General features: G+C 35.9%; 1 protein-coding gene across 7 annotated transcripts in view; it reads right to left on the minus strand.

Moving 5' to 3' along the window:
• The window catches only part of RYR2 (ryanodine receptor 2), a 377495-nt gene that overhangs the window by 208649 nt on the left and 154909 nt on the right, over window positions 1-13937 (minus strand). For all 7 annotated transcript variants that reach the window (XM_068184981.1, XM_068184983.1, XM_068184978.1 and 4 more), the window contains 3 exons: window positions 13289-13367; window positions 12439-12551; window positions 315-414 (listed from right to left, as the gene is read on the minus strand). In XM_068184981.1, coding sequence (XP_068041082.1) covers window positions 315-414; window positions 12439-12551; window positions 13289-13367 — 292 coding nt within the window. The remainder of the gene's footprint in view (window positions 1-314; window positions 415-12438; window positions 12552-13288; window positions 13368-13937) is intronic.

Genomic DNA, 13937 nt, shown 5'->3' on the forward strand with positions numbered 1-13937 from the left:
ATTTGAGATAATATTTTAAACCAGGACCAAAAGCCATTTCAAAAAACATATTACGAATGTTATCATATCTTTAGCAAAATGAGATTTGAATGAGCTGTTTAAAATTCAGCAAAAATACACAGAGAACTATCAGATTATTTTCAGTATAACCTTCCCTCTGTTTCAGAACATTTGTATTTTTATTTATTTATTTATTTACTCTAGTCAGTGTTTACATAGGAGAAAACCACTCCCTCACTTGGCATAATAATTTGACTTTTTAAGTATTTCATTCACTATCAGTCTTTCAATAATTAAAGTTTAGTCAATCTTACCTTGGGCAACTTCACTTCCTGAACTGATTGGTGCTACACTCCAGAGCGTCTGCTGGAAGGCTGCATCAACATGTAAGCTACCATTGCCATAAGAGAGATGCTAGAACCAGGAAAGAGGGAGGCTTTTATTTGAGGTTAGTTGAAAAATCTTATTACAGTGTACAATAATAGTACTACAGTATACAATAATAGCACCAAACATTCTCTTGTTTCTTTCAAACATAAATTGTTCTCATTGACTCTTTAAGTAAACACCTGGGTACTCCTCAAGGGACATTAGAAGTAAAGCTAGATAGTAAAGCATATTTGCCTCAAAAAAAACATATAGAAACAGTACAGAACAGAGTCAGCTGCTTGGCATCTTAGACTTAGTGAACACTCTGAAGAACTAACTGTTAAATGCTGAAGAACACCAGTGTTCTTCCTTCTACATATAATGGGAATTTCCATGAAGTTTGAATATTGGGATATTACCTTAATCTGCATTTCAGGTGTAACTCACCACTTGAATATTTCTTGCAGGCCACTGGCTTCCTAAAATTCCCATTAGGTCAAATAAATTACATAAACAAACTACTGACTTCGTAAGTCACTTATGACTTAGCAGTCACTTAACAGTGACTTAAGTCACAGTTCACAGAATATATTCTTGAACAAAGTTCTCAAGATCCGAGCAAAACTGAAACAATCTTTCCTCTGAAGGCTCACCTCCTACCTATGCATTCAATGGATGGTCTTTGGCTGTGTTACTCCCTACCTTCTGCCAACATTGTAGATCTTTGCCATAAGTGCAACAGGTGCTGTCTTTTCTCAGAATTCTGTGTGTGTGAGTTCCTGTTAGTTCATTCACATGGTCTCAAAAATTCTTATCTCAAAGCATTTTGTATTGCACCCATGTTTGTCCCTCCCACACCATCAGCCACTTCTACTGTCAATGCCAAACAACAAAACCTTATAGAAGATTATGGAACCAAGCATTCTGTGAATAAGCAGCTGTTTTTAATGATACTGTTTATATTAGCAGGTACTAACTTTTCAGGTGCAGCAATATTTAAATGCTTTTATCAAAATTTTATTTTATACTACTGGAAAGTAACTCTGTTTACAGAGTAGTATTGGTCTCTGTTTCCAAATGTTGCGACCAACATTAACAAATTCTGGATAAACTAATTAACAACACAAAAGACAAAAATGTCAGTGGAAGTCAGAAAAGTATAGATTCTCATGACATGTGCAGAGTTCTGTTTTCCTGACTGCACAACTTCTGGCTGAACAGAAGTACAGGAAATAGCACATCAGCTCATTTAGAAGGGTCCCATAAACAGTTAATGATGTACAAAGTAGGAGTTCTCACAAAAGCCATGTTTACGCTGCACCAGTGCCACTCAGCGCATCATGGATAACATTAATGAAGAAACAAGTTTGCCCTTTATTCTTCACTTACTGCAGTTATATAACTTAGTGAATGGCAGACCACAATGGGAGATTAGTATCTGCAGCACAGCTCCAGTTCTGTTTTTGCCCTGTGGGTCTACATTTTGTTAAGGTTCTTCTAAGACCACCACATAGATCCAGTTAGTGGCAACAAGAAATTCAACCAAAGCATCAATATTAATTTTCAAGGAAAACATTCAGGATAGACAAAAGAGAAGGAGGAGAACTCCTCTGTCATCTAGATCTGCCATCAACACAGTACTTCTTCTAACTGTGTGTTCTGTACATGTTTATTAACTTATTTTCACTCACAGTAGTATCAACTGAATGTGCTACATTTTTATAGAGAGGACACTGAACAAAAATACATTACATCTCTCTTCAGAGTATTCGTACTTTTTATCCATTTATTGGAGTCCAGTTCCAACTCTAATCCAGATGTCTCAAGGTGAATCACCAGTGAATTATAACTTTAAAAAAATATAGTTCAAATGATACAACATATGACTTCCAAAGCAGAGTATATTCTGCAATTCCCTTCTTATCCTCACTTCCCTAGATTTCTTGCAGCATCCTTAAATTTAAAATTGAAAGGAAGAGTCCTACCATTTACAATTCCATAAACTATGGTGTTCACTCCCTGGAACCATTCATAGAAAATGACAAATGGAAGTTTTTACCATGTAGAGAAAATACATTGTTAAGGGATATCCAAGAATTCAGTTATACCAAATGTATTGAAAAAATCCTGAAACATTAGAGTTGCCAGTATTTATTCTGGCATTGCCTAAGCTTTTACTGCTATACTCCAACAATCTCAATGTAGTTTTAAAGAAATCTGCTCTCTGTCGATAACTTACTGGAGTTTACCAGCTTGGTTTTCTACTTTCAGCACAATAAACCTATCAAAATGAAACAAGTTCCATAACGCAATGTCCAGGATGTGGACGTAACACTCAGACTGGTGCTGAACAGTCTCCACATGTGCTACACAGATATTTGATACCTGGCATATCAGTGCATCTGGCAGAAGTGGAAGTTTGCCATTGTTGATGAGGACCACATGCATAGCACATCTTTAGGTATGTAGTAACATTTGAAAAGCAGAAATATATTGGGATCAGGAATCCTGCTGTCCAGTCTAATCTTCATATGGGTCTTCCCCACAGCAGGCAAATAATGTATTTTCTGCACCGGTCCAGGTTCAAGCAAAGAGCTAGATTTGTCTTCCCTACTGATAGAATGATAACGTTCTAAACCAGCACTTAACCTGCAATAGAGTTTTTTACCCCTTTTCAGATTTAAATCATGGTGGTTTATGAATATGGGTTAACACTACAGTCCACAGGCAGTTTATCTCAAGGATAAACTCCACGACTCATCCCTCAGAATATTGCAGGTTTTCCAACTGAATTTAATGACATATTGTAGACTCTATACTGCTCTGCAGCAAAGTAACATAATCATAACTCTGTCCCTAGGTCTTCAAAAAGAATGCAGTGTATTTAAGCTCAGTGAAGAGCCTGGAAATCAGATGGTAATTTCCACAACAGCCCTCTAGCAGTGATTGCTGCACCATAGCTGCATTTATAAGAGCTCTGAATAACTAGAGCTTTTAAATTTCCCATGTCTGCATAGGAAAGTTTAAATTGCTCATGTCTGCATGAAAGTTTCTCTTCTCCAAAACATGCACATGCGAAAAGACAAAAATATAAAGAATGGAAAACGTTTGCTTCAGGCTTCCTCTTGGCCAAGGTGTGCCAATACTGACAGTTCACCTAGCAATATCTAATTTTTATCTGCAGTTTGATAACATTGCCTTCAATCTCAGGCCATTTGAAATAGCAAGAATAGCTAAAAAAACACCCCAAAACATTATTTACTGGTAGGTTTTGAAAACTATGTATAAAACATTGCATTTCTCAGAATGCTTAAGTACTGCACAACCACAGCATCAACCACACTCCTTCAGATTTCTTAGTACCAGCTGGTGCAGAGATAGATGGAAGCTATTTCCTTTCCTGTACACAGACACTCTGACAGCCCTTGATTCCTGACTTAAAATTACTACACTGATACCAACAGAAAAGCAGTTTCAAACAATTTAGGCACCTATCCTCAACTGACCCAAGAATGTCTCAGATGTTTCAAGTCTTGGACAGACACCATTCCCACAACAGGTGCACAAGAATGTACTCATATCTATAACTAAAGAAAAACAAAAAAGTAACAAAACAAAACAAACTATACTCCTTTTCTTTTTTTTTTTTAATTAGGAAAGGAAAGAAAACTTGCATCAAAAACCCGATGAATTAGCAAACTGCAGTAAAAATTCAAAGGTTACAACTAAATACAGTCTCTAGAAACAAAAACACTTTTTAACTTCCTACTTATGACATGTCATTTCTATTAAAATTTATTACCTGAGTAATTTAAAAATTATTCTGTTACAGAGAACTATATTGAAATAGTCAAAACAAATACAAATATTTATTCACAAGAAAGGGGTATATTGGACAGAACTAAAATTAATAAGTGCATCTGTGTGAAACTTTTATAGCATTAGGGGTTTGTGCTTATGCTGTATATTAGCAATATATTTATATTCATTGAATCATCTATGAATGCTTTGAAAAAGCTTGAATAAAAATGGGTAAACTTACACTGCTGAATAAAAAATTAGTATCTAAATTTTGATCTAAAGTAGACAAAGCCTCAGAAATTTCCAAAGGGTTTAAAGTACTAAGAAAAATCTTGTTTTCTTTACTTTTCTCCACAGTGCTTAAACAGCTGGCCTGCAAATCCAAAAGCAAAGGAAATTTTTTTCACTGATAAAGACAGAAAATTACAGCAATGTCCTAAACTATTCCAACTCTTTCACTCATCATGAATTTACCATCAGTAAAGAGAAAGTAGAAGCTAAAACCCACAGATACTTGGAAATTTGCCATTACAATGAAAACCATCTACTCTGCTACCTCATAGCTGAGCATGGGTAATTGCAGATGCATGGCAGGAAAAGCATAAGGGATCCACAGAGGGTAGAAGGGGGTAGTTTGCATTCCCCCTCTTCATAATAGCTTTCCTTCTGCACTGTATCATGAAAAGCCTGAAGCACATCAGCTACTGTGCTTCCAAAAAATAATCATTTTGTATGATTAGTCACAAGAGCTTTCATTAACAAAGTATTAATTTTACAGAAGCAAGCATTAAAAGTTAGGAAATGTCAAACTAAGTACCCTATGGAAAAAGAATGGCTACTGCTGAACACATCCCACTACAGTCTTCAATGGCATGATAGTATTTTTTGCACATGTGCTGCCTCATTGTATACACAGGATAATGGAGCTCACTTTGCCAACAGCTGCTCAGTGCTTTGTTTTCCCCTCAATCTTCAATTTGCAGCCTTGTGCTTTATTCAATACAGTCAATTCTTCGAAGCTTTGAAAAGAGAATTATTAATTTCCTCATAGGGTTTTCTCTTGCACCAATTACAGTATTTCACAAAACACAACAAATATTAATGATTTAATTTTGTCAAAACCCCAAAGAAGTAGTATTATAGCTCATTTTCCACTGGGGAAAGGAGGTACAGAGCTTAAACTAAGACATTTTCATTAATCTAAGATGCCCAGGTTGAGGTGACTGCATTGTATGTTGTTTATTGGTCAAGCCACATCTTGCATTCACCTCAGCTGCAGGTATCAAGACAGAGCAACTCTGAGGTTTCAACCTCAAATAAAAGGAGGAGATGCAAGAGACACATCTGGGAATATTCCTAGTAAGGGATGAGTAGTGACCACTTGAAAGCAAGCCTAGTATACAAGATCATCTACTCAGCAAATTCCACAGCAGAGTCTGGTACAGAATCTAATTCTTCAAGAAAATAATTGTACCAGTACTCCAAATGCAATTCCCAGCTTGAAATTTCATCTTCAAAGTTGCTTTATACTACAGCTTCCCTGGTACACAACCCTGACACATCCGTTGAACTTTTATCATCACTAAAATAGCACTCTATAAAAAGCTAGTGTGACTGTATACTTAGGAGATTTCCTAAAAATATACTTGTACCAAAACTTCTGCATTTTTGACTGCCTGTGACTTTTTAAAATTTAAGAAAATTATTTTAATGTTATCATTTATATGTAGTTTTCCTACATTGGAAAAAAAAGGTCAAAAAAAAATTCCACCATTACAGTTCTCTACCTGTGGTTCACGTAGATAACTTGAAAACCCTTTTTTAGACATTTCCTTCTGATACTACTATAAAAATCATTACAGGAATTGTCAGCATACCCCATGTAACTGCTGTGCCTTAATACAATGGGTTTCCTGGATAGTTGCTGGCAGTAGTTATCATATAGCCTAATTGCTCCAGGCCTCTACCACTCTCTTTTCCTTTCAAAATTTTTGCCCCAGTCTCACTAGAAATTGTTCCCTGTGAGGGTGGTGATGTACAGGCACATGTTGTCCAGAGAGACTGGGACTACCCATCCCTGGAAATGTTCAAGGCCAGTTGAATGGGGCCCTGAGCAACCTGCTTTAGTGGAAGGTGAATCTGCCCACAGGAAGGAGGTTGGAACAAGATGATCTTCCAGGCTCTTTCCAACTCAAACAGAATCTACAATTCTATGTCTCCCATTTAGTCACATCAGCTTCCTGAGCTAATTACAGCCCACATTATCCCCAGAATTAGGACCTCCTCCTACTTCAAAAGGTTCTTCTTAGACCTACAAAGCTTAAGCAGGGTGTTTTAGCGTTTTTTTCTTGCCCAAACTCTTCCTCACCACATCAGCCAGCATTAGACTTCTTTCCAGAATCTCACAACTCCTAACCCTCAATACCTTTTTCCTTTCTTGGCCTCTCTCTGGATCTTTGTCCAGCAGCTTGGTTCTCCGCAGAAAGCTCATTTCTTCACAGATCTCTCTTGTTGTCCCTCATTTCCATTCTCATTCCTAGTTCTTCTCTCAATTCTTCTCTTTCTATTCCCATTCCTGGTTCTTCTCTCAATTCTCTCTGCCAAAACCACACAGTTTTTCTGTCCTAAATTTTGAACACAACTTTAACCAGCAAGTGTCTACTCTTCCCTTGTCACCAGCTTCTTGTCCCAGACAATTTGGTTAATCCCTATCTACCTTCCTGCCTTCAGTTAACAATCTTTTCAACCACATATCAAGTCCCTCAGTTTCCCTCCTTCCCAATTCAGTCCCACTCCTGTCACTGATATATCACCTGCCTTTTGTTCCTTCTACTTTGTCAAAGCTTCTTCCTCCATGTATCTTAAATGACAGGAGATCACCAGCAGCACACATAACACTGAGTTCTCAGCTGTCAGTACAGTGCCTGGCTCCATTCCTGCCTTGAGCAACCCATTTCAAGGAATATCTGCTCCCACTAGAGTTGGCATGTATTTAATTATTTGCTGTAGAGGGAGTTTAAACAGTTCATTAAGACACAGGAGGTGCTAGTTTATGTAAAATAGACAAAGTCATCAGACTTCTACCTACTCAAAGAAAATTTAAACACTCTTCCCTGGTCATGATCAAGGTCCATTTTTTCAGGAGTATATTTCTTTACTAAGTTGAACCAAGGAGAGGCTTGTTGCCTTTTTATTCATTTCTTTTTTTTGTTGTTGTTTGTTTTTGGTTTTTTGGGGTTTTGTGGTGGGTTTTTTTGTTTTGTTTTGTTTGTTTGTTTGTTTGTTTTGGGGGGGGATTATTTGTTTTTTCATTTTGTTTTTTTTTTATAAGTTACCAAGAAGTACATGAGAAAATTACATCAATTTTTTTTTAATTATGTGGCTTTGTTTTCTTCCCTGTCTTTGAGCTCAATAACATCTGATCTCTTCTGGATGAAATTAAAAAATTATCTCAGACTGATTAAAAAATAAGAAAGGAAAAAAAACAGAAATAGATGCTACTAATTCTAGTAAGTGACTTTTTACATCACATGCACTTGATTATAAGCACTTGGAAGCAGGACTCCATAAGGCAGAGCAGCTTGACAACCTTAATTATTGGAAAGTACTACCAGCCTCCACAATAACATTTCAAATCATTGTACAAAGGCTCCATGGGAACTGCATTATGATCAGTGTAACAGAGAAGCTCAACATTACCTTGGTTCCACTAATTTCAGATTTGCTTATGCATATTAAAATTACTCTTTACAAAAACCTTTTTTATATTTTTTCAACAAAGAGAAGCGATGGAATTGTGAATTTACACAGAAGAAAGTAAAGTCCAATAGTGAGTGTCATACTTTTAAAAAAAATGTGAAAGGGAAGAATAAATTTCTTTTTAACACTTCAAAAAAAAAAAAAGCCCTCACACACTGCTGTGTTTCCTGATACTACTGCACCAAGAAGCAATATTTGGTAGCTGTTCCAAGCATATGATAGTAAGAGAAATAAAACTAGGAGCTGAAAATAAACAACATATTTGATGCAGAAGGATACAGAAGTGGTGCCTTTGCAATACTGAGGAACCTTTGCAATAAAGGGAATTCTGCCATTAGTTCCTAATTAGTTTCTTTTTAGTTGTCAGTAGCAAAAAAAAAAAAAAAAAAAAAAAAAAAAAAAAAAAAAAAAAAAGTCATAACAATCAAATAAATGTTAAGTCTTGTTCACAGATCTGCAGAATGCATTTGCAGATCAGCACTGCAGTCACTGAGACAGTAACTCAGTAACTACATATAAACCACAGGACATATACAACTGTTGTATTATACGTAAATCTGTGCATTGTAGATTCAAAGCTGGGGGTTTTCCCCCTCTTTCCTGATTTCTCAGCCAGAATAACACCAACCTGATGGATAACAATTTTCAGTTTTTTCTTCATTTATGCATTTTGTACTTCAGCTTCATATCTAAGGAATTTTCCTTGAATTTTGTTTAAAAGCTATTTAGAGATTTTATGAGCTTGAAAGAAATTGCAACTAATCACACTTCTAAGTTACTGAAAATTAGCAATATTGAAAGCAATCATATGATTGCTTATGACTGCTTAGGATACGTAGTTAACAAGAGGCATAGACAAACCTCGGTGCTGAGGTAGGTACTACTATGTACAAATTGGGGAAACATGCTGGAAATACCACATCTGTTCTTATCAGGCTGTACTGCCTCAAGAAAGGAAACACAGTAACTCTGGCTTGAACTTAAATGGTGGCAATATTTATAGCAGAACATCTTTTTGCTCTATGCTAACAGAGTTCAGCAGAGCCAAGTTCTGCCTCTGAAGTATTTGGCAAAAACACAGCTCAGACATTATATAATGCCGTATGCACTTATGTAAGTGCTTCTCCTCAGAAATGCTACACAGCATAATAAGGATCCAAAATCCCATTGTCTAGGTAGATAATGAAAGTCAGAGCAAGTGAATGACTTGGCCTGGGACATTTTTGAGTCCAAAGTCAAAATCCACCTCTCTGGACCTTTAGCTTACAATTTTAATGCTGATCTTCCTATCAGTTTAGTACTTAGTGTAAATAGAAAATTAACTCTTTGGGGAAAAAATAGAGCCAATTGTCCCAAAATATTTTATTTTGTGGAAAGAGGATAAGGGATACTACAACAAAGTCCTGATATTTTCCTAATACTTAAGCGTGTTGCTAACCAAATGAGGTCTAAACAAAAATCTACTCATTATACTGAGATCATAAAGTGTCAAAGTCCATATTAAATTAATTAAGCTAAAGCCAGACAACTGGAAGACTAACTTGGGAAGCTGACATAGTTCTTCTCTCCTCTTGCATTATACAAATTCAACTAAAAGCTGACTACATTTTGAAAAAAACATGCCCTATGAATGAACTTGCTTCATCTGTTATTTTTACATGCACATCTTTGCCCCAGGATGGTTAACCTATTTTTCTTCATTCAGAAAGAATTAGCAAATTGCTTGAATACACAGACCAATACTGCAATATACAAAGGTGACATCCCAGTCCTATTCCTAACAGCATATTTACATCGAACATTTGATGGAGAACTTACATTTTCCTAAGATTTTCACTGTAGAGTATGCAACATACATAAACCCAACCCTCAACATCCTGATGGACGTTATTTTCTGTCAAAGAATCCATATGAGGAATTCCACTCCCTTAGAAAAAGCATTCCTCAACCGGATTCAACAGAGCTTATTTGGTTTCACTATTGGAGCAGATTCATAAAAATAACTTCATCTCTCCACAGTCTCAACTTTTGTAAAAGATATCAGTTGCTACATTCTTTTAAGAATTGTACAAAAGAGCAGCTACAACATAACACTGCACTCAACATGTAAACAATGAATTGTGAGTATTTTCAAACTTATAGCCTTTGAGGTAATTTTGAAAACAGTCAAATGGATTAAGTCAAACAGTTTAGGACAGAGAGACAGTTTTCATGAAAAATATTGGTAACTCACTGATTATTCTTTATCAACTGTTTCAATTTTCATAACATCTTCATTGCTTTACTGACAGTGCTACAATAATTACTGAATAGGTAGCAAAACCACAAATATTTTTATGATTGTACAGCTACAAAGCTTACCAGCTTTTAATCTAGTCTTGAAAAACATCTGATCATAAAAAAGTGTGAGTGCATGTTAGAGCAAAATTAATTTGCTGAATCCTTGCTCCATCTTACTATCAAACCAGAGCTGTATAACTGAAATAGGCTTAATAACTATTCATTACAATCGAGCTCTAAAACACTTTAAGACTGTAATACAGTGTTATTTCTCTCTGCACTGAAAATATTATTTATTTTTCGTATATTGATATTTTGCATGGAACACACACTACATGCATTAACACCTTATCTTAAGGAAAATCAGTCTCTGCAGACAGAATTGTGCCTCATGCTTTATAAAAGTACATGTGACAGCCTTGAGAATCAACAGCTGAGGCACAAACCTTAAATAATAGGCTGAGCTGATTATTACAAATTAGAGGCCAGGACATGCCTACACAGGGACACAATCTGTACCAAAATTCAACTTCTTTATCCGCTGTTAAAGAAGGCAACTGCTTTATCTGCAACTCAAAGAAATCCAATGCCTTTAAATAAAACCTTTCCATTAATTGGATTTCTCAAAAATTCAGTCCATAATAAGTTGGTTTTTTACTACGTGTAGTTACAATTTTTATACAAGGAATTATTTAAAATAATTTTAAAATACAAATATGACTAGAAAGTTTTTAGAATATCTAATTACAAAAAAACAATTAAATGAGCTATTGAGCTTCTAATTAGAAGTTAAAATTATATTCTAACAATTGTATTCTCATTTTCCTATGTGTTTCCAACAAAAGGAAGAATATTTTCAATTTTATAATGGACATCTTATTAAACTATTCACTTTTTTTCTAAAATACTTAAAAAAAAATTAAAAACTCATTAAAAAATGAATAATACAGAATAATCTTTAATAATTTTAATGTTATATGTACATCTCATAGAATCATAGAATACCCAGAGCTGGAAAGGACCCACAAGGATCATCAAGTCCAACTTCCTGCCCTGCACAGCACCATCCCCAAGAGTCACAGCCGGTGCCTGAAAGTGATGTCCAAACTCTGTCAGGTTTGGTGTTGTGACCACTTCTCTAGGGAGCCTGTTGCAGTGCCCAAACACCCTCTGGATAAAGAACCCTTTTCTAATAAACCTCCCAAGACTCAGCTTCAGGCTATTCCCATGGGTCCTGTCACTGGTCACCAGGGGAAAAGATCAGTGCCTGCCCCCTCCTCTTCCCCTCGTGAGGAAGCTGTAACTGCAGTGAGGTCTCCCCTCAGTCTCCTCCAGACTGAACAGACCAAGTGACCTCAGCTGCTCCTCAAATGCCTTCCCCTCAAGGCCCTTCAACATCTTCAATGCCCTCCTAGATCAGAGACAGATTTTTGACAAACTCAAAACACTTCCTCATTAAAGAATCTTTTTTTAAGTTGTTGGGCCAAATCACTGGGGCTGATTTTTCAGAAGCTTCCAGTAAAATTATTTTATTCTTATTTTCACCTTTTTGCCATAAAGAGTAGTTCAGGTGTTTGCAGCACCAAGAATAAAAAAAAATACATCTTAAAGTGTTGACGTGCTTCATTACAGAACAAATGGGAGATCCTGTTGTGAAGAAGAAAGCTGTGTAAATCAGTGATAAGAAACAGCTAGCGCAATAACTTGTAAAATATTTCAATTATATTTAATCATTGAGTATTTCAATTATATTTCATTTGACATGTCAGTAGCACTATATTTTACACTGTACATCATCTCAATAAAATATGGACCTTCTAAGCCCACAAATCCGACGTACCTACGTTAGATATCCCAAAATTTTGTACAGAGTTTTAATATATATGATAGTGTTGTTAACCTATGAACACTCATATGGATTCTAAACATCTCAGTCATGAAATTTGGGAATTATTTATTTTTTCTGTAATCACTTCTTTGCATCTAAGCAAATTTTTAAACTCCTATTCCACTACTGAAATGAACAAAAATTAGATTAGCCATATATCACACTTTCCAGACCTTCAGTATGTTGTTTTGCAAAATGATGTTATTTAAGAAAACAGTTTAGGAATCTTAAGTTTTACTTTTAGGAGGTGGAAATGTAAGCCAGATTTTGCTGTGAAGCTTCCATTAGCTCTTTTTTTTCCTGTAGAAGAACCACTGTACAGATAATTTTATACAACTTACCAAATATCTTTCTGAAGAGACACTGACTAAAATCAGATCATCTCCAACGCGCACTTTTTCTCCTTCTGATCGTTGTTTAGAAGCAGGATGTATGGTCCACCAGCAAGCCTCACCTAATGTCAATATTGAGTATGAAAGTATGAAACAAGAAAGGCCCAATGTTATTGATGTTACTGTCACACTTGTTTCAGTCTGAAAAGTTCCGATCCGGTTTTCACTGTGCTAAACCAAGTGTCCATGTGTTTTCGATAACTAGTATCATTCCTGCATCACCTTGTCAGAAACTCAGCTCTAAATAATACACATAAGCAAAAAAGACCTCTGGAAGTGGTGATTCCAGAGTTGAAGAAGATGATGGCTCTCTGTATTCTCTAGGCAACCTGATCCAGGCTGCTTTTGCTAAAGCAATTCCTTGTCACCTTCATTACAGATTCTGCTGAGAATCTGGACAAAGAAATAGAGCAACCTATAACTAAGGGCAATGAAAATAAACATTTACATAGCACTTAAAATAATATTTGAAAGATCACATAAATCCAAATTCAAATATGCTCTTGCATTTTACTGACTGTTAGTGCTTCTAATCCTCCAGAATATGTGTAAGTGTTAGTCACAAATTCTGTTCCCATGATAAATCTTGTTTTCAGGTGGGCTTCTTTAACTAAAACCATGTCATTCAGATAAGAACTCAGATCTTTGAACTGTTCAATTGTTGCAGCTGTTATTTTTACCACTCCTATTTAAGCAAAGATTTTAAAAAAAAGCAAACAATCTAACTAAGCAATTCTTAGACTTTTATTTTTAGGCTGACAGTATTCTTCACTATATAGTCTTTTAAACTAGTGGTTACCTGTTGTGTCCTCTTGCAATCCTACATCAAATGCCAGCTTATCCATTGACGATCGAGATGTAGAGAGACAGCATAGGTACTACCAAAAGAAAATAAGGATACATTATTTGTTCACTTCTAATAATATAAAAAGCCATCAAGCCACTAAGACAGGATTGAATATTCTTAGATTATCCCCATTAGTTATTATCAAGAACACTGATAAACTGAAATGCACACAAGGAGTCTTGACAAAAATATGTGTTCTAAAATAACCCCTCAAACTACCCAGGTTATCTTTTCACTGAGATGGGAATACTAAGAGTGGAAATAATGGAGTTAGTTGCATCAGATTTCAGCTCCATGAAGCCTCACTTTTAAGTAAGGAGTTTGGAACTTGTATAATTCATCAGGGAATTTCCAACTAAGACTTCTGTCCAAAATACATGTAAGAAGGAATCTCCTTTTCCACTCAGTCTCTAACATGCTCAGGTTGACAGCAAGGTGCCAGCTGTAGATTCAGTCACAGCTTATGCAATATGGAAAATCCAAGGGGAAAGAAATGAAAACTCACCAACTCAGACTGACGAACAGGGGATACAGCACTAGGGGAGCCAGACTTAGTTTTGGCACTTACCCAGATACAACCAGCTTGGTTTTGTATTTCCAA

The sequence above is a fragment of the Anomalospiza imberbis genome, chromosome 3 (assembly GCF_031753505.1).
Source record: "Anomalospiza imberbis isolate Cuckoo-Finch-1a 21T00152 chromosome 3, ASM3175350v1, whole genome shotgun sequence".
NCBI lineage: Eukaryota > Metazoa > Chordata > Aves > Passeriformes > Viduidae > Anomalospiza > Anomalospiza imberbis.